The following is a 25,356-nucleotide window of genomic DNA, read 5'->3' on the forward strand; positions in this document are numbered from 1 at the left end:
AGGAAAATCAATGACCCCAGGGCGGGGCCAATTTTGACCCCAGGTCTTTTATTTGAACAAACTTTGTAGACACTCACTAAAAGATGTTTCATGCTTAATATCTTAACTCTAGCTATTTGGGTTTTTTCAAAAAAAAAATTTAAGTTTTTGCTATACACATATAAGGAAAATCAATGACCCCCGGGGCGGGGCCAATTTTGACCCCAGGGCTTTTATTTGAACAAACTTGGTAGACACCTATTAGAACATGTTTGATGCTAAATATCTTAACCATAGCTCTTTGAGTTCTTTAAAAGAAGATTTTTTAAGTTTTTACTATATGCATATATAGGGAAAATCAATGACCCCCCGGGGCGGGGTCAATTTTGACCCAAGGGCTTTTATTTGAACAAACTTGGTAGACACTTATTAGAACATGTTTAATGCTAAATATCTTAGCTCTAAATCTTTTGGTTCTTTAAAAGAAGATTTTTTAAGTTTTTACTATATGCATATAGGGAAAATCAATGACCCCCTGGGGCGGGGCCAATTTTGACCCCAGGGCTTTTCTTTGAACAAACTTGGTAGACACCTATTAGAACATGTTTGATGCTCAATATCTAAGCCATAGCTCTTTGAGTTCTTTAAAAGAAGATTTTTTAAGTTTTTACTATATGCATATAGGGAAAATCAATGACCCCCCGGGGCGGGGCCAATTTTGACCCCAGGGCTTTTATTTGAACAAACTTGGTAGACACTCACTAGAAGATGTTTCATGCCAAATATTCTAAGCTCTAGCTCTTATGGTTTTTTTAAAGAAGATATTTAAAGTTTTTTCTTTCGGTTGCCATGGCAACCAGAGTTCTGCATGGAATTAAATTCTTTGAACAATTTTTAAAGGTGACCACCAAAGGAACATTCCTGTGAAGTTTGGATGAAATTGGCCTTGTGGTTTATGAGGAGATGTCATTTAAAGTAAAAGTTTACGGACGACGGACGGACGACGGACGCCGGACGAAAAGCGATCACAAAAGCTCACCCTGTCACTTTGTGACAGGTGAGCTAAAAATGCAAGAGGCAAAATTTTTGCTATAGCTATTTGTTTTACTAAAATGTTTACATTTATTCACATATTTTCTACAGTAACATTACCATTTCATTTATTACATTAGTAACTTCCCTCTTACAGAATTTCTTATTCATAATTACATATATAATTAATTATACATGCAAGATCAATAAATACACAAATGCAACACACCAAAATATTGTCCAGCAACATTTCTATATATACATATCTATCTATAACTTCTGACTTGACAAAATTCTTCAAAATAAAAATAGACATACAAACACAATGATGGAAAATGGAAAATAAAAACACAAAAAATACAACATTAATACAATGCAAGACTGTAAATTTTAAAATGTTTAAGTCAATCTCATACTTGAATAAAACATATATTGATAACATTGCAAAGCATTTCTTCAAATAAATTTGAACTTGAAAGATAATTGGATGAGAAAAAACAATTTAAGGTCAATAATAATTAATTGTTTTGGCTTAATTCTTGTACTTAATACCTTTTAATTGTCATACAAATGTGGAAAAAAAATATATCAGTTAAACTTTTATCAGATATAAAAGACAAGTATAATTTTTTTGCAGTCAAACTACAGTATGGTGTTAGTGAAACGGTTTTGAAGACAGTGAAAGTTATTGTTGTTGTGTTTAAAGTCGCACCAACACTGTTAAGGTCATATGCCAACTTCAAAGTTTACTGGTGGAGGAAAACCTTAGCTGCGTGGGGCAAATGCTTTGAAATCAAAGACGTTAACAACTCTGCCACAGACACCCAAGGCAGCAAGTAAAAAATAGTTTTAACAATGTTGTGATACATAGTTAATTATATGTATAATGTTTGTCAAAATTTTGTATTTCATCCAGACCAGTACAAATGTACACAGAGAAGGGCCTAATTTTTTTAATCATAAGTATTTTAATTCAAAATCTTCTAAATAGAAATATTAAACCTTAATATTTAAAGCTACTAAAGATATTATGCATGAAAAGGTTACTATAAATGCATCAAATGTTCTTGTTCAAACAAAATCAAGCAAAATGAAAAACGATAAATTAAAAGTACATTAGATTACAGCTAGCATTTCATAAAACTGGAACCAATGCATGTTCTCTATAAATCATAAACTTTTGTGTTGGCTGCAATGGAAGTCTGTATCAAATAAAAATATTTGTGAAATTTCTAAATGTTCTACACAAAAAACAGTTATAATTACACACTTGTTGTAAAACACATTTATTTTAAAAAAATGTTTTGATCAAAATTTTTAATTTTGTTCGGACATAAATACATCTACATTTTAGCATATCAACAATCATTATTGTTATTATATTGTTCAATCTTATGTAATATTAACATACAAAAATCTTCAATAAAAATGATAATTTCACAGGATTAAAAATTTGGCATTTTTTGGTTGTTTTTTTACATGTATGAGACTTAAATAAAATCTGTATTTCTATGTCAGTCAGGATTCTGTGTTACTTTTCATGGCATCAAAGTTGCACGTCCATGATCGTGGTACAACATAATCCATAAAATGATCCTGAAAATAGAATTTTCAATCAAATTAAATTTATACAGAAATTATCTTAGTATGATTGTGAATAAATCTTTAACTTTCTAAACACATTCTGGAATCTGTTCCTGGAACCAGTCAGTACTAAGCAATGATGGTAAAATTTTTTGCACAAGGACACAATGACTTGCCCCTGACAGGGTTTGAATCCATGTGGCCAGCAATCAAGTTTGGTAAGATATACATATTTCAGAGGAATGAATGTTTATTGTGTCACTTTACATCTTAATTATCATGTAGATTTCTATAATTTGTACTTTGATTCAGGTTAAAGGCAGGTAACAAATTATCGAGTCTTCAAAGATTTTGTATCAACTAATTATTTTTTTAATGTCGCACCATCACCGTAAAGGTCATATAGCGACTTTCTACCTTTACCGGAGGAAGAACACCTCAGTTAGGTGTCCCTTCATATATTATTTCAGGCATGAGCAGGCACCTTTGTAGAACCACTGATGTTCCCTGAACTAACTGGATAGCTACATTGTAACATCACGTTTAATAATCCACAGTATTTGAATCATCACAATTTACACAAGAAAGGAAAACATTTGTGAGATATTAAGACACTTTTCTTGATGTTTTTGTAACTAGTTTTCTATTCTATTTTATTAGTAAACTTGATTTTAAGTCTTTTTTTACCATCAAAACCTTTCGCAATTTTGCAACACCTCGGTAGAACCACCAACCCTTGGAAAACTTGTTTAGCCTTTGAAACTAGAAACCTTCTATCCAAATTGTTCTTAATGCAACCAAACAATGTGTACAAAAATAACAATAGTATTTAATTTTGAACTTTTTCTTTCCAGTCTGAAGCAAATTTCAAGTCCTAACTCATAGACAAATACCCTTGTATTGAACAACTAATGTGAGACCAAATACAATTTACAATACATGGACTTACATAATTTTCTGGACAATTTTGTCTTGCAAACCATTCCATATTGTACACACAGAATAAAACTCCCATTCCCATAAATAAAGCCAGCCATAAAAAGACATTCCAACTCCGTCCTGTGCCTTTCACAAAGATGAAACCAACTGAAACAAAATTTTAAAATACAAGTATTAAATTTGCATTTTATTGTATTTTCATGAATGCTTTGTTTTAAATGATTAAAACGGAACACATGCAAATGTACAATGATAAATGGTTAAAATCCCATTTAAAAAAGCAGCATAACATTTTGTTCCAGAACATAACTTACAATATTTATTTATGTTAAACAATAGTGACATTTTATATTACAAATCATTTCAGAATTGACCATAAAGTTATGGAAACAACATAATTCTACTTTTTTATAAATTTAATGATATTTCATTATATAAAGCTTTATAAGTCTCCTCATATAATTCAACAAAACACAATTATAGTTTTCTTTTTATATAATAAACTTACAACCAGCTCCCATGAACATAAAAAACAAGACGGGATAAAAGAAGCCAAGGGCCATCACTATGACATACTCATGTACCACAGCAGATATCAGAAATACCAATGCCATTGACAAACTCCTATATCTTGGTCCCAGAACCTGAAATAATTTCAATACTATCAATAAACAACATCATACATATACTAGTAATACAATAATACAATACATTATGCTATTAAATGTTTTTTTGTGTATTTTTTTTTCTAAATTTTTTTAACCCTGATCCTGCAAGATTTGTGCAACTCTTGTGTGTCTATTATTTTTGGAACTGTCTGCTGTTACATGGACAATATCAATATGAAAACATCATTTAGCTATAAAAAGAATAGAACCTGGCCAGGCAGAATAGAATTGCCATTTTAGCTTAATTGGTAGAGCTTTGGACTGTGAAGCAGGCGACCTAGTTTTGATTTCTGTACGATGAGGGCCATTTTCAAAATTTCTTCGTTCGTTGTGAAAGTAAATAATGGTTGCGGCTAACATTCACAGATATAGTTTAGTCACATAGAGAAGATATAGTCATTTAAACACCTTGAAAATAATCCTTCTAGCAAATGTGACTTTATAACTAATATCTATTAATAATTACTAAGTATAAAGTATAACTTACTCTGCAAAAATCTTTATATACATATGTATAAAGCCAGTCATGTACTACAATGTTCCATGTTCTGTAATAGCTGGCAAATGATGTTGTGTTCCACCAATCCTAGTGATTAAATAAAGCATGTGATTATTTTAAATAAAGTACAAATATATATTCAGAAACTATTATCTCTTTTTGAGAGTCTAAATTAATCATTATCAATTTCAAATTTATGCTCATTTCTTCAACAACTTAAGACTGGCCTAAAAATTATTTTCTAACATTGTTCAACTAATTATAAACTTGGGGGTATAGGCTGGGGGATTGTTCCAATCCTACATAAATATATTGATCCCCACTTGGAGGAATGTGGTAATAGGTGTATTTGTTGCCATAGTGAATCAATCTTAACTCATGGCTACAGTAAGATGCACAGACCTCTAGGACATAGGTTGCTTTGTTTGAAGGCAAAGAAGTTATCACTGAGATTGTGTGCTTTCATGTATTTGGCGAAGAATTTTTTCTGCTTTTTTGTTATCATAAACTTGGTTCTAAATTCTAATGAAGGTTCAGCGTAGACACATATACCAATAGGAAATATAATTCCATAAACTAAACTAGTGGGGATAAGCTTTTTTAATCTTCCTAAGAATTTTATTTAGTTATTATAAACTAAACACAATTACTTACCTTGTAAAACATTCTGTCAGCAAAACGTAACATTTCAGCAAAAGCATTCAACCAGGAATGTAGTATTGCAAAAAAGCCTACAAAAGTACATAAACAATAATATTAAAGATTCAGTGTACAATAACAGAGGTAAAACTTTCAGTCAATATACATTTATTTGATAACTATTGGTATAATGTTTCTTCTTATATTTTGGAAATTGAAGTGTTTCAGCCAAATTCCAAGAAATGGAACCATGTACAGGTTCCTTACTTCAACATAGATTATTACTAGGAACCATGTACTTCTTCTAAACTTGAACTTAAAAGTTTCTTCTAAAACAGACAATTACTTAAATAATAATAATAATATTTTGCAAATAAAAAATAGCATATTATCCACATACAAAAATGTTCTAAAAATGAAAATACCATAAGAAAAGGTTTATACACTGGAGCCGCGAAATAGCGCTCTTCGGTATAGCGCTAATCTCAGTAGAACGCTCATATGCCTTGGCTCCCAAAAAAAAATCGTATTTTTCGCCGATTATAATTTTTTTTTCATGTATATCAATACCGCACCTTATCCACTATCACGCTTGTTCAATGTGTCAGTCGAGTGCAATAAACAGTCATAATTACGTCACTCATGATAAGAAGGTGTGAAGTCATACAAAGGTAAGCGTTAATCTGCTCTTTTGTTCATTTTTAAGTGTTGATCAGTCAGGTATCAAACTGTTAGCTAAGACATGCAAACACCGACGAGTTAAGTAAATCACCCAAGCGTACAATTAATTTTAAAAAGCATGCACTTTCGATCTATCTGCAAAAAAGTTGTTGAGGATGACTGATTTTTTCACAAGAGACAGCAGGAAAGACGATTAATTTAGTCCCATCCACTAGCTATCAATTTTCATGACCACACATAACTCATGTTAACACCGCTGTTTTACTGGAAATTTATAAACATTCATTCGTGGTTTATATTTTTAATTCGTAAATTTCATGTTTATATTAAAGATATTCAATAATGCTTTACAAAATGATTAATAATAATATATAAAAAAGCTTGGACTGATATCCATTGGAAGGTAAGTAAACAATCATTTCCACTAACAAGCGTTATATGTTTCGGCGGTGGGTGGGGTAATGCGATATTTTCGCTATAATTACAAAATGAGCGTTATAAAAAGTTACTCGTTACAACGCTGTCTTGATATCATGGACCCCAACATGAGCGCTATATCACGGCTCCAGTGTAAGTATAAAATGGGAGAAACAAAGAGTAGAACAACTTTAAAAACCAGCAATTACATTCGTTAAAAAAAAAATCTGAATGTTAAAAAAAACAGAAACACAAGTATAATTATGCTATAATTACCTAGTAATAAAGTTAATGCTCCAGGTAGCATACAGCTGAACACAGAGGTGATAAATAATTTTGCTGAAACATGATCTCTGTTGAAATTCCGGAACACCGGCACACAAAATCTTTCAAATATGTAGTAAATGTACAAGGTACAGGCTAACACTTGAGCAAAATTGCTAACAACATATCCCCAACGTATCGTTGCCGTTCTGGAATAAACAATATCAAGAAATAAAAGAGTATGCATATAATACAAAGAGGAAAATAAGTTATCACTAACATTTTCTTAACGTTGAACATGAAAACTTTGACAGCTCTTTTTTAAAGCCTCCAGACAAAGTGGTTAAGGATGTTATGAATGTTCATTGACAATATTACCTCCCTTAACAGATAAGGAAAATTCTGCGCTGTACAATGTTAACTGACCTAAAGCCCAACATTTATGGTAAAATGTTCAAAACTACCTTTACACACTTAGTTTGAAGTCTGTTTGGAAAAGTAACTTTCATTCCAGGAAGAAATCCTAATAGCATAACAAAAGTCAGTGGTTAAACATAAGTGGGCACATGTGAGTGCTTTCAAGACATAAAACCTGAAAAATATCATTGGACTCTATAACCCACAATAAGCAATCAGTAAGCATTACTTAAGCAAAGAAAATAAATAAAATTACCTGGGATAATTGTCTCTGTATATAAGTGTAGGTGCAAACAAGAAGTACAAATATTTGGAGAAATCTGGACATAGGTCAGCTCTGTCATGATCTTTACTATCTGAAATATATACATTTGTTAAATAATAATAATGCTAGAAAATTAGGAATTGATAAAGAAACCCTGAAACTTGCTTTGACATATGTACAAATTTCATCTTCATGTGCACTTAACCCATCCTTTTTTCCATTTTTTGTTTGTTTGTTTGTTACTTTCTATCAGTTTCTTTGACTGAATGTAATGATTACCAATTATGTATTACATTCTAGGTGAAAATCATTTTATTTACATCAGGAGACTAAATTTAAATGCTACAAATTGTAATCATACAAGAACAAGAACAATGACTTTGTTGTATTAAAATACATTAATAATAATTTAAATGGTGTACTTTAACCATTTAAAAGTATTGAAACACTCGCAGAAATGTGAAGACTATCTGTTGTCTGTTTTAGGAGAAACTTTAATTTGTTTAAGTTGAGAAGCAGTACATGGTTCCTAGTAATAATCTATGTTCATAATTGGAACCTGTATATGGTTCCATCTTCTTTAAATTTTTGTCTGAAACACTTCAAACATCCAAATATAAGTAATTACTACCTTAAATGTACAAAGTATCAGTTCTTAATGATAACGTATAGCCAAAAACTAACTCAAACATTTTATAACTGAGCAAAAATGTGAGATACCTTTGCTGTTATATTCCAAAACCTTCGGAAAGTTTTCTCTGACAAATGCATGGGATTTCATCATGAACCTCAACTGAAAATATAACACATCATGAAATATTTAATAGATATGATAATAAACATGTTTGATTCAGTGTACATTCTGTGCCTGTTTCAGACCAGTCAAATACAGTGAAAGTTGAGAAAACAGGACGCTGAGAAAATCGGAACTCTCTAAATACCGGACGATTAATTCAGTCCCAAATTTTCTCTTTGTTAAACTTTTGCATTAAACATTGACAATACTGGAATCTGTAAAAACAGAATATCGGACGGTTGATAGGGGACCGTGAAGTCAATTATATAGATAATTACCCTGACAATATTGGACGGCGAAGGTGTGAATATACTTGTGTACTTGTCATTTGGTTGTGCCTAAAATGCTAACTGAGCAGTAATGGGACACTGATTGTCTGATTTGTTTATTATGTCCGTTTTCACAGTTTGAGTTATTGTAGGGCATAGATGTTACCGTTTTATATTAATGCCAAAATGTACGCGGAATTGGTAAGTTAAAATCAGTATAAATAAAACTAGAACTATCACTAAATGTGATTAATACCCCCACAAGTCTGCTTCGGAAATGAGGATGTAACTAGTAACAGAATACCTTGTAATAGAATTGAAACATAGAGTTATGGTTGTGGGCAATTAAAGATAATTGTGGTTCATGTATGTTGCATTTCCTTTCAATGGTTGGCCATTGATGAAGTTTAATTGAATTACTCTGTAATAAGTCCAGAAAGACAAAGAAAAAGAACAAAGGGCAATAACTCTATAAATACTGAAGATAGAGTTATAGTTCTTGTGCACTGCACTTCCTCTTATTGTGCTTGACCATTGTATGAAGTTGTTTTGAATTCCAACCAGTACGTTTTAAGTTATGCTCCGGACAAGGAAAAGTATCAAAGGGCAGTAACTCTGTATTTTGTCAAAATGGAGTTATGGCTCTTGTGCACTGCACTTCCTTTTAATGTCCTCGACAACTGTATGAAGTTGTACTGAATTCCAAACAGTAGTTTTCAAGTTATGCTCTGGACAAGGAAAAGTAACAAAGGGCAATAACTCTGTAATTAGTCAAGATGGAGTTATGATTCTTGTGCACTGCACTTCCCCTTATTGTGCTTGACCATTGTATGAAGTTGTTTTGAATTCCAACCAGTAGTTTTCAAGTCATGCTCTGGACAAGGAAAAGTAACAAAGGGCAGTAACTCTGTAATTAGTCAAGATGGAGTTATGGTTCTTATGCACTGCACTTCCTCTCAATGTGCTTGACCATTGTATGAAGTTATAATGAATTCCAACAATAACTCTTCAAGTTATGGTCCGGACAAAAGAAAGCAATGGAAAAGTAACAAAGGGCAATAACTCTGTAATTAGTCAAGATGGAGTTATGGTTCTTGTGCACTGCACTTCCCCTTATTGTGCTTGGCCATTGTATGAAGTTGTTTTGAATTCCAACCAGTAGTTTTAAAGTCATGCTCTGGACAAGGAAAAGAAACAAAGGGCAGTAACTCTGTAATAAGTCAAAATGGAGTTATGGTTCTTGTGCACTGCACTTCCTCTCAATGTGCTGGACCATTGTATGAAGTTATAATGAATTGCAACAATTAGTCTTCAAGTTATGATCCGGACAAAAGAAAGCAATGGAAAAGTAATAAAGGGCAATAACTCTGTAATTACTTTAGATAGAGTTATGGTTCTTATGCACTGCACTTCCTCTCAATGTGCTTGACCATTGTATGTAGTTATATTGAATTCCAACCATTAGTCTTCAAGTTATGGTCCAGACAAAAAAAAGAAGGCAATGGAAAAGCAACAAAGGGCAATAACTCTGTAATTACTTTAGATAGAGTTATGGTTCTTGTGCACTGCACTTCCCCTTATTGTGTTTGACAATTGTATGAAGTTGTTTTGAATTCCAACCAGTAGTTTTCAAGTTATGCCAAGGACAAGGAAAAGTAACAAAGGGCAATAACTCTGTAATTAGTCAAGATAGAGTTATGTTTCTTACGCACTGCACTTCCTCTCAATGTGCTTGACCATTGTATGTAGTTATATTGAATTCCAACCATTAGTCTTCAAGTTATGCTCCGGACAAGGAAAATGCAATGGACAAAAAAAAAAGCAATGAAAAAGCAACAAAGGGCAATAACTCTGTAATTACTTTAGATAGAGTTATGGTTCTTGTGCACTGCACTTCCCCTTATTGTGTTTGACAATTGTATGAAGTTGTTTTGAATTCCAACCAGTAGTTTTCAAGTTATGCCCCGGACAAGGAAAAGTAACAAAGGGCAATAACTCTGTAATTAGTCAAGATAGAGTTATGGTTCTTGTGCACTGCACTTCCTCTCAATGTGCTTGACCATTGTATGTAGTTATATTGAATTCCAACCATTAGTTTTCAAGTTATGCTCCGGACAAGGAAAATGCAACGGACGTCTGGACCGCCCGACCGACCGCCCGACCGACCGACCGACCGACCGACCACAGGGTGACTCCTATATACCCCCCCAAACTTCGTTTTTGGGGGTATAAAAATTGAGTAGTTTTATACTGCGTTGCTTTTTTATATTCATTTCCCAAAGTATCAATGCAACGAAAAAGACATTATCTGCGTCAAGTTCTATTCCATCGCCAAAAAGAATTCGATGATAGCTTTCTGTAGGTGACCAAGTTGAATTAATTAAAGACAGTGAAGCTTTACCAAATCTTTAAATAATGCATCGGCAATATTTACAGTGGAAGGGGGTATTATTAAAAATAAACAAAGTAAACTATGTTCGTTAAATAATTATCCCAGTACCCAAACGTAAACATGTGCGGATATAATAGGACTGTATCATTATGAGGTAACTGGTGTTTGTTTTAAATCAAAATTTTATTGTATTTAGATGCAATAAAGTGACAAAAATAAATAAAACATGTTACTTTGTAATTTATCTTTTCTTCAGCAATTTATGTACATATGATCATGAAAATGCAAATATACAACACCCGTTGTAAGTCAGTGCTCGGTACATAGGATTCTTAAGGGGACATTGAGAAAACCGAACCGCTGAGAAAACCGGACAAAACCCTCGGTCCGAAAGCTGTCCGTTTTTCTTAACTTTTACTGTAGTTTGAGTTGAAAAATATCTTTACAACTTTGGTCATCTCAGAAATAACTCTAGTACTAGTTAGTCCTTAGTAACAGACTTAATTAGCAAACTATCTTCATATTCAAGCAACAACAAAAAAGATGCTTTTATGTATATTTGAACATTTTAGTAGAAAACTGTTTATCATGAATGACCTGTTACTGAAACAAGGCCAAGATAATTCTGTATTTATAGTATTTACATAACATTATATCACTTTCATAGGGTTTTTCTTTCATCTGTTTAAATTCGTTTACAGAGATGTGTTTACATGAGGAAAGCTTCTTTATTTCATTGTAGTTTGTCCAAAAATAGACATGAACTGTTGACCATTTCATTTCTACAGCTATAGACTAGATAATAGTTAAAAGAAACATAATGTAGATGATAGTATAAAACATTTACCTGTTCACATGTAATGATGCAAGCTGACCCAGGTGGTATCTGATTTTCAAATATGTATACAACAGGTATGACCATAAAGAAACTCTGGTAAATGACATACAGGGCTAGCCCTACATAGTCAAACAAACCTACAAAATATAAATGGAAATTTATATATAATAACTACAAACTACCATTATATTCCTAAATTTGTACAGTTGACAACCCTTTGTTTTTACTTCAAAAACTTATCATAATGAGATTTCAGTAACTTAAAACTAAATATATTGAGTAGACATTACTCAATGCCTAAAATTTTTAATAGACATGTCCATCTTTTGTCAATCTGATTTTGGTCTGCATTGGTATAATTAGTTGCCACCAGAAGGCTAAAGGTTGATAATAATCTGAAAGAACAACAATGGTTCTTTCTGGCTTTAACTTGTGTAAGATAATTTACTCTCTGTGCATATTTTCAGGCATGTGAAAGCACTCTAGTTGAAGCAACTTCAGTTAGCTAGTTCTGTAGCTTGCTTATAATAAAGAGAATAATAATATACAGTCAGGACTCAATACATCGGAATCCATTATACTGACAAATTCAAATAACGACAGTGAATTGGTGGAAACCAAATTTTTTCAACGTTATTATAACCCTTTATAACGGAAAATTCGTATTCCGACTCCGACTCAATAAAATTGGAAACCAAACGTATTATTTTCTATACAATCAGTACCCGTTAAACTGACACTTGGTCAGTCATGCGCACGTATCATTGAGGCGTGACCAAAAGACGCAAGGTGTTAAAACAGGTATTGTAGCTTGGTCAGTTGATTTTTACACCTTATTACAATACCAACGTGTTGTTGTCAGCTGAATTTTGTTACACTTGCCAACTTGTGACTTTTTATTAAAATAATGGCAGAACCTCCAGCTAAACGTCAACACACTTATTTAACTTTTGAACAAAAAAAAAAAAAAACCGAAATAATTCATATAAAGGTATCAAAGACTTTTTTCGTTAATTGACAAAGACAACAAACAGTGTGCAATCAATTTTATTTTTAAAAGTTTTACTGTTAAAAGTCCCATCATTGTAAGTACTTTTTTATTTTATAAAGTTTTATCATTTTCATATCAATCTCTTTTTAACTATTTTAGTTGTTATTATTTTAGAAAGTTGTTGTATTATGTGTATGACATGTAATGTGTATAATAAAGTGAACACATAAATACACAAAAATCTTTTTCATTATAGCTTGATGTTTATTATAGATCAAAATACATAATGTTCAGATACCAGTGAATAAGCATATCATTACATGATAAATGATGAAATTCAATATACTGACAAATTCGATATACTGACATATCCTTTGGGAACAAACAGTGTCGTTGTAATGAGTCCTGACTGTAATAACAAATGCTTACCTGCTTTTCCTTCTGGTCTATAAACACTCCAGCCATAAAATCCAGGGTAGACAATTATCAATGTACTAAACTGCATACATAACCAAAGGGAGACCACTTTTGGAAATTTACCTAAACCCCATGTTAAAAGGTTGAATTCAAGTCCTAGTCTGTAAAAAAAATATTGAAATTGTGAAAGGTACTTTTTGTAAAGTTTTTTTTTTCCATGTTTTTTTTTCCATATAGTCAGATTCAAACCCATAAGAAGGCTTCTTATATAATCTCAATGCATGCTTCTATGCTCCATATATATTAAACCCTAGAATTTATTAATAAATTGCACCTGTATTAGCTACAATAGTAAGATCAGTAATTCAATATTCAAAGGGATTTCTGTATAATAATAATAAATTTTAGTAGCCAGTCAGTATAAAGTCTGATTAAACTGCACTAAGGTACAGGTCGACCTGGCTCTATACTGGTGACATATTAGCAAGTCAATGTTGCCATTTAGCTGACAATTGGTACTTACGAGCCTTTCTCCACAATATCCATGAGTATAGTGTTGATAGAGAAGATGATGAGAATGGCAACAAACACATGGTATATACTTCGTATATGACTGATCTCAAACAAATCTCTGAAATTAAGAAAAACATAGCATGAACATTTTTAGTACACTATAGACATACTTTGACATTTAGATTATCAAAACTTTAGTAAATGGGAACTTCAGTAATGCCAGCTGAATGTCTAGCAATGCAAAATTGACATATTTTAGTGCTAAATTTGAACCAATTGTGTAGACACTGAGACGTACTACAGGAACATGGCCTAAAGTCCCGCTATATAGGAGGACATATATGGAGGGTTTTGTTAGTATATCACTTCATATCTTAAAGCAGAGAAAACTTTTAATTTTAAACTTAAAAATTCATACTTAAAAATGTCAAAGAAAGGGTTTACAAAAGGAGAATCACAGTTTAAAATTTGATGAGCAAGAAAAACGTAAGCATTTAAATATTGATAGTAATAACTTACGTCAGTACTGATCGCCTAGCAACAAACTCTTTATCTGGAAGTTCTCCTCTCTCTTTCTTTTTCCTTCAAAAGGTAATAATATCATTTCAGTCAGTTTTCTATATATAATTATAATTATGGTGATAAAGAGTGGATGGAAAAATCTTTGTAAAGATTAAATTAGATCTATGTACTATAATTTCATTATAATATATTCACAGATTGTGACGTAACTTTCATTCGCATTACATTTAAGTGTGATACATATTTACTATTTTACAAAATCATAACCATATGTCTTGGTCAATCTAAATCTACATGCTTGAACCGGAGCAACAAACATGTTATATATCACATGTATTTTTTTTTGGTTTAGTTGAAATAGCAATACTACTATTTATCTATATATAAGAAAAGCTCAGTAAATATAACATTTACTTAATAGTAAGAATATATACATGTATAAACCCTATCCGTATATAATTCTAAGCTTGTAAAGCAGAAGTATGAGAAGAAATCAAAGATGGCAGTATCTGAATCCAACAATTATAACTGACTTGTCAGATAATCAAACAATTCTTAAAGCTCAAGTAAGTAAAGAAACAATTTAGGATCTAACAGTTTCTGTAAAAATAAATATGACAATCCTTCAAATGCAATGGAAACATATGTATATGTCAATAAACCCTTGTAGTCTATTTCTTAAATTATGCATACATAATCACCAACCAATTTTGAGGCAATAAGATGTTCATCTTCCCCCAATCATTTTACAGTAAAATTTATACATGTATTTAAATGTTAAATGTAAAAATACAGATGTTTCATGGCAGAGAAAATTTTAATAAAGAATCACAGAGAAAAGAAAAGAAATTAAATTTGTACTACTTTGTTGTTGTATTTATATGATACATGAACATGTAACAGTATGTAATTAATAATTCATAACAAACAGATAGAACAGTTAAAAGATGAATAATCTAAGTAACTAAGGCCCTTAAGTGGCCAAAAATACTTATGATAGAAAGCACACACTAAAATAGCCAGACTGTATAATTTATGACCTTTATAATCATTCACAAGAAACAGAACTCTTTCACAAGTATGACTTCTAAATTCAAACTCTAATAATTGATTGGTTGAATCAGATTTGAAAATGACCAATATGAAATGATTATCTGAATCACAGCATTCTGAACTCCTATTTATTACATTCAGTCACTATTACTGGCTAATGCATTAAAAGTTTTTAAAATAGAATCAGAAATATTATTTCTTGAGAAAACAGCATTTCAATGTAATTTGTTAGTAAAAGCTGTGAAAATAGAAAAGGTTTAGCAGCCATGTGTAAATCTCTACATACTGTTCATTGTTATATTTAACATCTTCAGGCCTAAAAAATATAAAATACTCTTCAATTATATATGAACTTATAATCTTAAGCTTAATATCAAAGCAAGAAATACACGGTATGAGAAAAGACTTCTGAAAGTCAATTTAAATTTAAAATATAGTATATATTAAGTCATATAATAATATGGCAATTCATAATCCAACTTCACTATAAGTATTGGATGGAGACATCAGGAGCCCTTCATCAAAATAAAAAAAACTTGGTAGAACCAATGATATACATAAAAGCCACAACAGTGAGGGTAATTGAAAGTCAGTACCTTTTTCTTACTTCATCTTTTGTATTTATTTTGCTGGTCAATCTAAGCACCCTTCCTGTAATACTAACCAGTAATAATCATTTTTCTGCAAATGACTGACTTAGTGACTTCTAATCCAATTTGATTTCTGAATCAGCAGTGGGAGAAAATTGTCTATTAGACTTGGTTTCTTCTGGTTACTGGTATGATTAGTGAGAGTAATGCTTTGTTCAAATACAATGCTCTCACTTTGAGGTAGGTGGGTGCAACAAATGGCCAAAGGTGCCTTATTTAAACATAGCTTAACTACTTGATAACTAAAACAAAATCATTATCACCATCAATAACAAACTTTTTAACTTCCCCATCACCTTTTATAACCAGAACATTAAACTCATGCATTACTTCTGAAACAAAATTAGTACCAAAAAAGAAAATGTTTAGTACAAACAAACTTAAGAACCATAAAGTAGTCCCCGTATATACATACACATATTCATGACATTCTTTATACGCATTACAGCAGCTAAATTTAGAAGCAAAATTTTTTATATACAATGATACATACACAAGATTCCAACATCACCATAGTTACTGTAAAATGTGTGAAGCCTTATGTGATTTTTAAAACTATTTAAATAGTAATATGCAAGCTAAAATATGCAATGTAACATTTCTGCTATCACAGTATGAATAACATTGTAAGTCACGCATATGCTCTTCACTATTCTTTACTAATATTATGCTATTACTGGTTTATACATATATAAAAATTTGCCTTTGCTATACAGAACAACAAGTATCAGTGCATTGTGACCTCACTTTTTAGCCTGTTAGTTGCTCAATTTTGATACCATTTTTATATAAATTTTACTATGTTGATATCAATTTTATCATTTTGAAATTGAAATCCCTTCTAACATAAGTCAATGGATATTTTCAAAGTCAAAGCAGGCCAATTACACAATTATACTGGAGGGGTTAAAGTGAGAAAGATCACATATGAACATCTGCATAAGACACAAAGTTGGAACTTGATAAAAACTGCATAGCTTCTAAACATGAAAGATCATATAAATGGAAATTCAAAACAAGATCGTCTTCCCATTTTGGAAATCAAACAAGATTATCTTTCTCTTTTGGGAATAAAACAAGATTATCTTCTCCTTCTGGCATCAAGCAAGATTATCTTCCCTCTTATGGGGTCAAACAAGATAAACTTCCACTTTAGTGAATCAAACAAAATTATGTTCCAATTTTGGGAATCAAACAATATTAGCTTCCCCCTTTTTGGAATCAAAAAAACAACCTGATTACTTCCACTTTTGGGAATTAAACTTTGGGAAGTTTATGGCCCTAGATACCTATAATAAATATGTACATAATAATGTAAACAGTAACTCCTAAATAATTGATACACACTGAAATTACTTTAGACTGAACAAATTTTATATATTTGTACTAAGTATATATAATTATGTATTATGCAATTGTTAGTTTAACAACTGATATTTACAACATAACAATTGTACACTACACCATGCAAACAACCTTTTATTATACATAATATTACCCCTATTTCCATTTAATTTTTGAAAAAATCTTTTCGATAAGAATATGCGGTTTCTGTCATTTTAGATCATAAGGAAATAATTTACCCTGCTTGTAATGTAAGGACAAAGACAAAGCATTAAATTTGATACATGGAAGGATATTTTGAAGAAATATAACATTTGGAATCACATAATTTATGCAAAAGCAACTTATGAACACACAGAATAACAATGGCTTTCAGACAGACACATTTTTAACATCATCAGTCCCAACAAACAGCCCTTTTAGTCTATATTTAAATGACAATGATACAAAACAATAACCATTTAGTATCTGAACAATCATCATTGATAAGATATACTTCTTCGTTCATTGAACCAGGAAAAAATATAAAAAGTACTTGTTAAATGTTTGATATTTACTTTGATAAGCTTTTACAAAATAATACATTTAGTGTAGCAGTCAATCAACCCTAGTAATTGTCCATTATATCTCATTTTAGTGTACTTAAATCTCATTTTATTTGTCAGGCATTTCATTGAAGATATTCCTTGATGATAAACATAAATGTTTCATTTCGTTTCATCGAAAAACGTCATAATTATTTCTCATTATTAAACAATTGTTTTTCGTATAAATTCTGTAAAATCAATTATTCTTGCAAGTGCAAAACTTCCAGAAATCAACATTTTAATTTTCAGACTAACTGACGGGCTTATTATTCAATTTATTAGCAAATACCATATCTACATTTTGCTCTTTTCAATTTCTATGGTGCTTGGATATTATTTTTTTTATGCAAGAATCTTCAATTTAGAAAAATAACAAAATTTAAGTCCTCACAAAAGTTTTTAATTTTACAGTTCATGATTTTAAAAACTATCATTATAATCAAGTAGCAATATCCTCTTATCTAAGTGCACTGACTTTTAACATACTACATTTTGTATTTGTGGTACAGTATTCATTCAGTAAGTCACATGACCCAGATATGAAATACAAAGAGATATTCTAACAATGATATAGAGGTTGGTTAAAAAAACACTCTAATCGTGAAATTTATAACTGTTACATATATGTTTTCATTTCCGCATATATTGAATATTATTAAGAAATGTGTATGAGTTTGGTTTAGATTTTAACAACCTGGTATATTTAGACAAACTGAATAAAGATGTAATAAATAAGTAGAAAAAAAATGACTATAATTAATAAAGATCTTCCCTTTTCTTTACCTCCGATATGTAATTTAGATTACTACAATGTATGTACATTGTTGTGTACCAATTACACTGTTTTATTTTAATTCAAACATATTTATATATGTCCAATTTATAAGTAAACTTTCCAATTAAAGTTAGTGCTACCAATTCTGCTCTTTTAATTGGTGAATATGGTTGTGACCATATAAGAGCTCAGATGAATGAATCTGCAGACTTAGCAGACATCTCAAACACTGTGTGTAGAGCTATAGGTGTACCATGTCTGCCTCTGATCTCAGAGATTGTGTGTATGATCCCTACTTGGGTAACAACAACGTTCATCATATGAAATCAGGTAAAATGTACAACTTGTTTTGGGAAGTGGACTTGTGTTGCCAAATAAGCTACAAGCTTTCTTTTCAAGTATAAATAAATAAGGTTTAAACTAATATTCCCCTTTTCAAAATGTATGTAAAATGCCATTCAAACCATAATTCCAATATTTCTGTAAATTCAAATGTCAAACCATGCTACATACTACTGACATTATCACATAGATCATATAAATAAACAAATGTACATGAAAATGACATTTACCAATAAACAAAACAACAACATAATAACAGGCAAATGACAAAATAAGTAAATGTTAAAATACTATACTCTTGACAAAAGAACACATTTTTTACTATAGTTACCTCCCTTTTTGGACTCTAAAAGAGATAAAGTTTATCATAAACCTTCCTCTTTAGAATCTAAATATAACTTTAAGAAAGAGAAATATATAAAGAAAAGATATTGAGAATACATACGTATTTCTATTTGTTGAGAAAGACAAGTTAATATTTTCATCATGAACAGACTGATTTATGAGTTCAATGTCCGACAGGAATGAATCGAACGAATCTTCAATGTTTCGTTTTATCTTCTCCGATATTTCCTCTCGGAATTTCTGAAAATAAAAGAAAGATGTATATAGTGTGTTTGTTGGATGTGTCAAAGCATCTTCCTTAAAAAAAAAATCTAATGATAATAAAAATGTTGCAATCAGAGTTGTCACTAAATTTTTCGGCCATTATTTCTTTTGAAATTGAGACAATCATTGTTGGTTAAACCAGCCATACAACAACAGTGTTTTGTAAGTTTTGAGACAGGCAAAAATGCATTTGTGACTGTCATTTTGGTCTATGGCCACCTTCTTCAAGTTCTTATGACCATTCTGAGCACTGACCCGTGACAAAACAGCTTCTCTAAAAGATCATACTACAGAGCCAACAGGATGTTTTTTGGAAAATTATATACACATAGCTTATGATAGATGGCAATCTTAACTTGCTCAATTTGAGTTATGAACTCACTTAACTTTAACATTTGAAAGTTAAATGGATTGCAATATCAAAATTTTAGAAGAAATCAAGCTACCAACAATATGAAACTTGGTTAGGCTACACAGAATTGTGCATGTTGGCTATCCACTACACTCAAGTGGCAATGGCTAATAAATTATAGTTCAAGCCAGTTAAATATATCAAAAACTTGTAATTTCCATACATGTGACAATAAGCCATGAAACCTTTTTCCTTTCTTTCTATCATCAATTCATGACATGAAGAGGTCAAGCATCTTTTAGGTCACTGACATAGATTATGGACAGACCAGACGTATGTTCGTATGTTTACATAAGATCAAGATATTATAATCTCACCATTGAACTTCCTGTCTAGTCATCATTAACATAAAGATAAATCATAATACTATAAACCCTTACTATGCTACATATCTTAAATGGAATTTCAGTCTGAACAAAACCATTCATAATAATACATAAATTTTCAAAATATATACTGTCTGAATAGCAAAGAGTGCAGACCATGAACTGTCAGTCGCGCCAACTTATGATGGTCGGCACTGGTCATATGGGTAGACTCAGGCGAAAGGTTAACATGAGTTTGCATGTATGATTTATAACACTATGATAATTGTAAGCAATACATGTACCTTAATTCTAAATTAAATGTCTCTTGCTTTGGGAGTCGGAGATATTTCAGTTTCAAAAAGATCAAAAAGGTTGAAAACCCTCAAGAAGTGAGAAATTGTACAGTTTTGGTTAGTCAGTGCAATCGGGCCTCATAGCCCTTTGTGACAAGTCATTTTTGAAGCAAGCATGCAATTTGGATTAAATCAACAATGAACCTAGTTCTTTGTAAGGTCTCTAATGTTCTATATTTCATGACAATATGAATCATAAAATACCCTGTTAGATATCAGGAAGGAAATATGAAGTATTTTTACACAAATACTTAACTGTTTTTACATTAACAATTCACAGGATTCAGACCTACAATTACCACTGAAACATATGAAACAATCTGTATAACATTACAATTTATTCTCGAAACTCACTAATAATCATAATAAGAAGGCTAATTTTTTACATTATATCAGTTATGTATCCCCCTAATTTCAAGGAGAAAATTCCAAATTCTAGGAACACAAAATAAAATAAGTAAAATTATTGTAATTTTGTTAAATTTGACTGCATTGTGACATACAAAATTGTAATCTTGGTGAATTGCATTCCAAATTATTGTAATATGTACTTATGAGTCAAACATAATAAAGGAGTTTAATAAATCGAATATTTGATTTCTTCGTCCTATATTATAAATACGATATTGTGGCAGTTTTTTCTAAATCAATGTCTAAAACATCGTAAAAATTTGGGGGTTTGGTCATGTTCCCGAAGTGAAGAGAAAAAAATCCTGCATTGAATCACAAAGTAATTAGTTACCATAATTTTAAGGCCATTTCATAAATGGAGAACGTTTTAGCAAAAGAGTTACCTTGTGATTCATTGTGCATTACTTGTATATTTAATAAGTGCTGAATAAAAAGTGTTACAACACCAAAAAATATCACCAGTTTGCATGTCTGTCATTTACTGACCATAATATATGTGAAAATAATATCAGCACTATATAAAACTGAGAAATGCAAATTAAATGTCACAAACAGCTGCTAATTCTTCCAAATAAAAACTCTCTGGAGTTTAACATAGAGTTTGATCAATACAAATACAGTGAGTAGCATTGTAATATAATCTGTTGTAAAATATCATCACATCCTATGATTTGTTTGTTAACTATAAAACCCCATAAATTATGACAACAAGATAATAATTGTCCCTAAAAAAAGATCAAGAATGTACCACCTGCTTTCATGAAAATTTACAAATGTCATTCTTTCAACAAAGGTGCTTATATATACATGTATCATTAGATTCTTGGCTTTAAGTTTACTGAACCCCCCCCCCACCCAACGATTTTATTAGAAAAAAAATACCTGTGTTTCATTTACAAGTCTTTGCTACTTTAATTTGTTGATCAAAAGTGTTGTCATCCTTCTCCTGCATCTGAAAAAAGAAAACACAGTTTTTCATTTTATACAGATGCATATTCACTGTAGTACAAGAATTTTTTATCTTACTGATGTACTGATGTACAACTTGTTTAGAATCTGCGCTTATGGACTTAGACAGAATATCCGGATTCTATTATCTTGCTTTCTCTCCTGATAATTTTGTGTCATTAAACATGTAGTACATTTAAAATGTTTTTTCTATTATAATGAAATTCCTACAAATGATGTGTATGGTACTTATCATTATTTTGGTTTCCAAATTTCATGAAAATATTTTAAAACGCTCAGGGGGGGGGGGGGGGGGTAGATATTTTTACCATGGAGCTATGCTTATAAGTTGTCTGAAGTGGGTGGTCCGACTGTTAAGTCTTGACATTTTTATATATTAAAAAAAACATTTGTCCTTAGTTGAGGGGTTTGACATTATTCAATTTTATTGGGAGATGCTAATACTGAAATGCTGGAATACACAACTGTAAACCTAAACAAGGGTAAATCTAATGCCCGCACTAAAGCAACAAAAAATCTAAAGGCACAAAACAGGAGCTGAACATGGACCCTCAATTAATTTTAAGTGCAGAAACTCAGAAATCCTGGCTATTAATATACTGGTTATTTATAGGGTTTAACAAACAGCAAAGGCTTGTTGAAATAGACTAAACCCTTTTATCACTACATTTGTATCTATTGTGTCATTGTGAATACTGTGAAGAAATACACAAATAAACGATTTTGTGACAATTTTTTACCAACTATATGTAGAACTTAAGATGGTGCAATTCAACAAATTACTTTAATGTTTACTATTCTAAACATGATGCTTTTATGAATCCAGCTAGTTAAAAGGGCATATAAATATCTTATCCAAATTATATCAAGTTTAACTAAGACTTATTATTATTGTCAAAAAATAGGCTTATTAGTAGCTAACCTTTTTTAAAATGTGTAAACCTATTTAAAATAAAGGCTTCTTGTATCAATTTATGCAGCTAGTTTCAAAAGTTTTGCCATTTGGTTACAGCCTATTAAAATTTTTTTATAGAGAAGCAATGCCATGTTTTTAACTAAAGTACAATGTTCAAACCAAATACAATGTATATATAAATATATATATATGATTCATTGACAAGTTGCAATACACTTACTCATTACTTAAAAAGGGCTCATTATAGCTTGTTAATGGCAAGGGAAATTATTAAATATTGACAATAATTTCATTAGGGGAAGTCCGGGCTTATAGACTACATGTGTATAAAATATTTTAAAAGGAAATCAAATTTTAAAAAAAAAAAAAAAAATGAAATATATATAAAGTTCTATCCAGTGGAAATTTTCCCGTGTCATTTCTACTTTTTTCTAGAATGGGTGCCCCATTTTTAATGTAAATCAAAATTGATTTTCAGTGATAATGAAACTTTTCGGCTTAAGAAAATCTTCATGGTGTTCCGATTGTAAACAGAAAGCAGTTCATGTAATATAAAATGACCCCTATTAAACAAATTTTGTGGGATAAAAAATGAATGAAATGTTTTTATCTGATTTTCCCATTCATAGGCTTTGCCTACTTTTCATAATCAAATTCTATATTTTAAGTGATGAATTTATTTCATTAATTCTGTCTTTGTTGAGATTATTCAATAATGTTTAAACTGGGCTACTAGATTAGCAATTCTTTAGTTTGCATCCAATTGACAGCCAATCAATCCATCAGAACAGATTTCATTCATATAGTTATATGCTATTATTATAAAAAAAATTACATAAATACATTTTTCATGATGGTCAATCAAATCACAGGAACTTGAAAATTCTATCAAATAACCAATATTAACCATAATATCCAAAAAATTTATCACCTATAAGTATATAGTGATAAACATCACGAAATGGGTTTGCAAAAACTTAGATCACGAGAAATAAGCAGAAAATGTTTACTCCTACAAAAGTATGTGATTTAAAAAAGTTATCAGTGGTATTAGATGCATTTATGTATTGTTTATTGAAATGGCCCAATAGGTTATTTTGATCAGTTTTTTGTTCATTTTTTAGAGATAAATTACATTGACAGTCTCTATATGAACTACGTTAATAACCGAGGTATATCGAGTGAAAAAACAAGAGTTGTTTCCCTTAGCTTCAAGCAAAATCGATATCTCTAATGCTAAACAATGCAAATTTAGCCATTTTTAAACCGCTAGTTTGGGGCGATTTATTGTCCGATTTTAAAACATATTACGCCAATGAAAAGCTTGTAATCTTAGCTTCGTCTCAGTATATATTTCAACACATTGTTTGACACTGAAGGTATTTAAATTTACAGTTAAACCTACCACAAGTCAAGACCATTTTACATATGTTTTATACAGTGAGATATGCATTTGGTTATCTTTACTTGCAATTCTACTCATAAGAAAAGCCTGTCGTCTGCTTGTTCGGAAACTGTCAATCCGTCTATATTTCTCTTTATGTACATTGTTTACTACTAACCAAAAAAACCTTTCATACAGAATTGCAAGACGTAATACTGCCACTTGTTAATCTCATTTGTCGCAAGCATAAATTGTAAAATCAAAATACACTCCTTCATGGTGAATACAAATATCAACTTTTATGTCTTTTGTTTACTTATCTATGTATATTAGATTTAAAGTATGGCCTCTTGCATTAATTAAGTAGATCCTCTGTGTGTGTTCAGTCCGCGATGTAGATCTATAATGATAGGAGTGTCGTCGTTTTTATGCTGTAATTGAAGCCATTGTTGTAAAAACATTGTCACATGTTTGTTCTAGTTTTTAACTTAAAATTTAGTCTTCTTTTTCTAATATTTTCAATTAAAGGAACTTTTGAAGATTTAGAAACTTATTTATATCTAAAAATGAACTAAATTACCCAAGATCCGGTATAACCGCATCCCATATTGTTGCATTTCAATACATAATTTGTTGTTCAGCTGTTTTTTACTCATCATGAACAACACCAGGTCAATAATTATGTTAAACAACCCAAAATAAAATAACTTCTTATCTGATATAAAAGTTAAATCACCATATCTGAACAAAAAGTAATTGATGAAAACATACCTTGTGCGTGATTTCGTACAACATTTCCATTTTCTCCTCGTCTTTCCATCTTTCCTTTCAAATTGTTCTGATGCTTTAATTTTTACACGTTATGAATTCACTGACTACACCGGTCAATCAGCAATCGTAACTAATCGGCTCTTTCCGTTAGACCGCTTCGTTCCTTTCCGTCATATATCGGAAGGTAATCTAATCAAAGCACTGAAAGCACTGTGGTATACATTGCTTGGTAATGTCACGGATTTATATAATATAAATCCGTGGTAATATTATCCATTTTTGTCATTTTTACATTGCTAAATGCACTCTTAGCATTATCCTTTAGTATGTATATCGTTTTTCCTGTCGAC

General features: G+C 31.0%; 1 protein-coding gene across 1 annotated transcript; it reads right to left on the minus strand.

Moving 5' to 3' along the window:
• Positions 1–453: 453 nt before the first annotated feature.
• On the minus strand, positions 454–25,036 carry LOC132720951 (sterol O-acyltransferase 1-like). Its single transcript, XM_060705197.1, has 17 exons — positions 25,007–25,036; positions 21,864–21,918; positions 20,849–20,856; positions 19,319–19,458; positions 15,462–15,491; positions 14,120–14,182; positions 13,611–13,718; positions 13,100–13,248; positions 11,689–11,816; positions 8,105–8,177; positions 7,376–7,475; positions 6,715–6,911; positions 5,356–5,432; positions 4,690–4,788; positions 4,043–4,178; positions 3,545–3,681; positions 454–2,607 (listed from the first exon to the last, which is right to left on the minus strand). The coding sequence occupies exons 1-17, from the start codon at positions 25,034–25,036 to the stop codon at positions 2,530–2,532; spliced, it is 1,608 nt and encodes a 535-aa protein (XP_060561180.1). The 3' UTR covers positions 454–2,529.
• Positions 25,037–25,356: the final 320 nt, after the last annotated feature.

This window comes from Ruditapes philippinarum, unplaced genomic scaffold, assembly GCF_026571515.1.
Source record: "Ruditapes philippinarum isolate M1 unplaced genomic scaffold, ASM2657151v2 ctg145_1_1_1_1, whole genome shotgun sequence".
NCBI lineage: Eukaryota > Metazoa > Mollusca > Bivalvia > Venerida > Veneridae > Ruditapes > Ruditapes philippinarum.

What these genes read in the sequence shown, in the direction of transcription:
- LOC132720951 (XM_060705197.1), bottom strand. Translation starts at nt 25,036, where the DNA reads ATGGAAATGTTGTACGAAATCACGCACAAG. An exon ending in TTCTCAACAAATAGAAATAC is followed by an intron (nt 15,492 to 19,318) that starts GTATGTATTCTC and finishes TATATTTTTTAG; the next exon opens with GCCTGAAGATGTTAAATATA. An exon ending in TACAGAGACAATTATCCCAG is followed by an intron (nt 6,912 to 7,375) that starts GTAATTTTATTT and finishes TGTTTATTCCAG; the next exon opens with AACGGCAACGATACGTTGGG.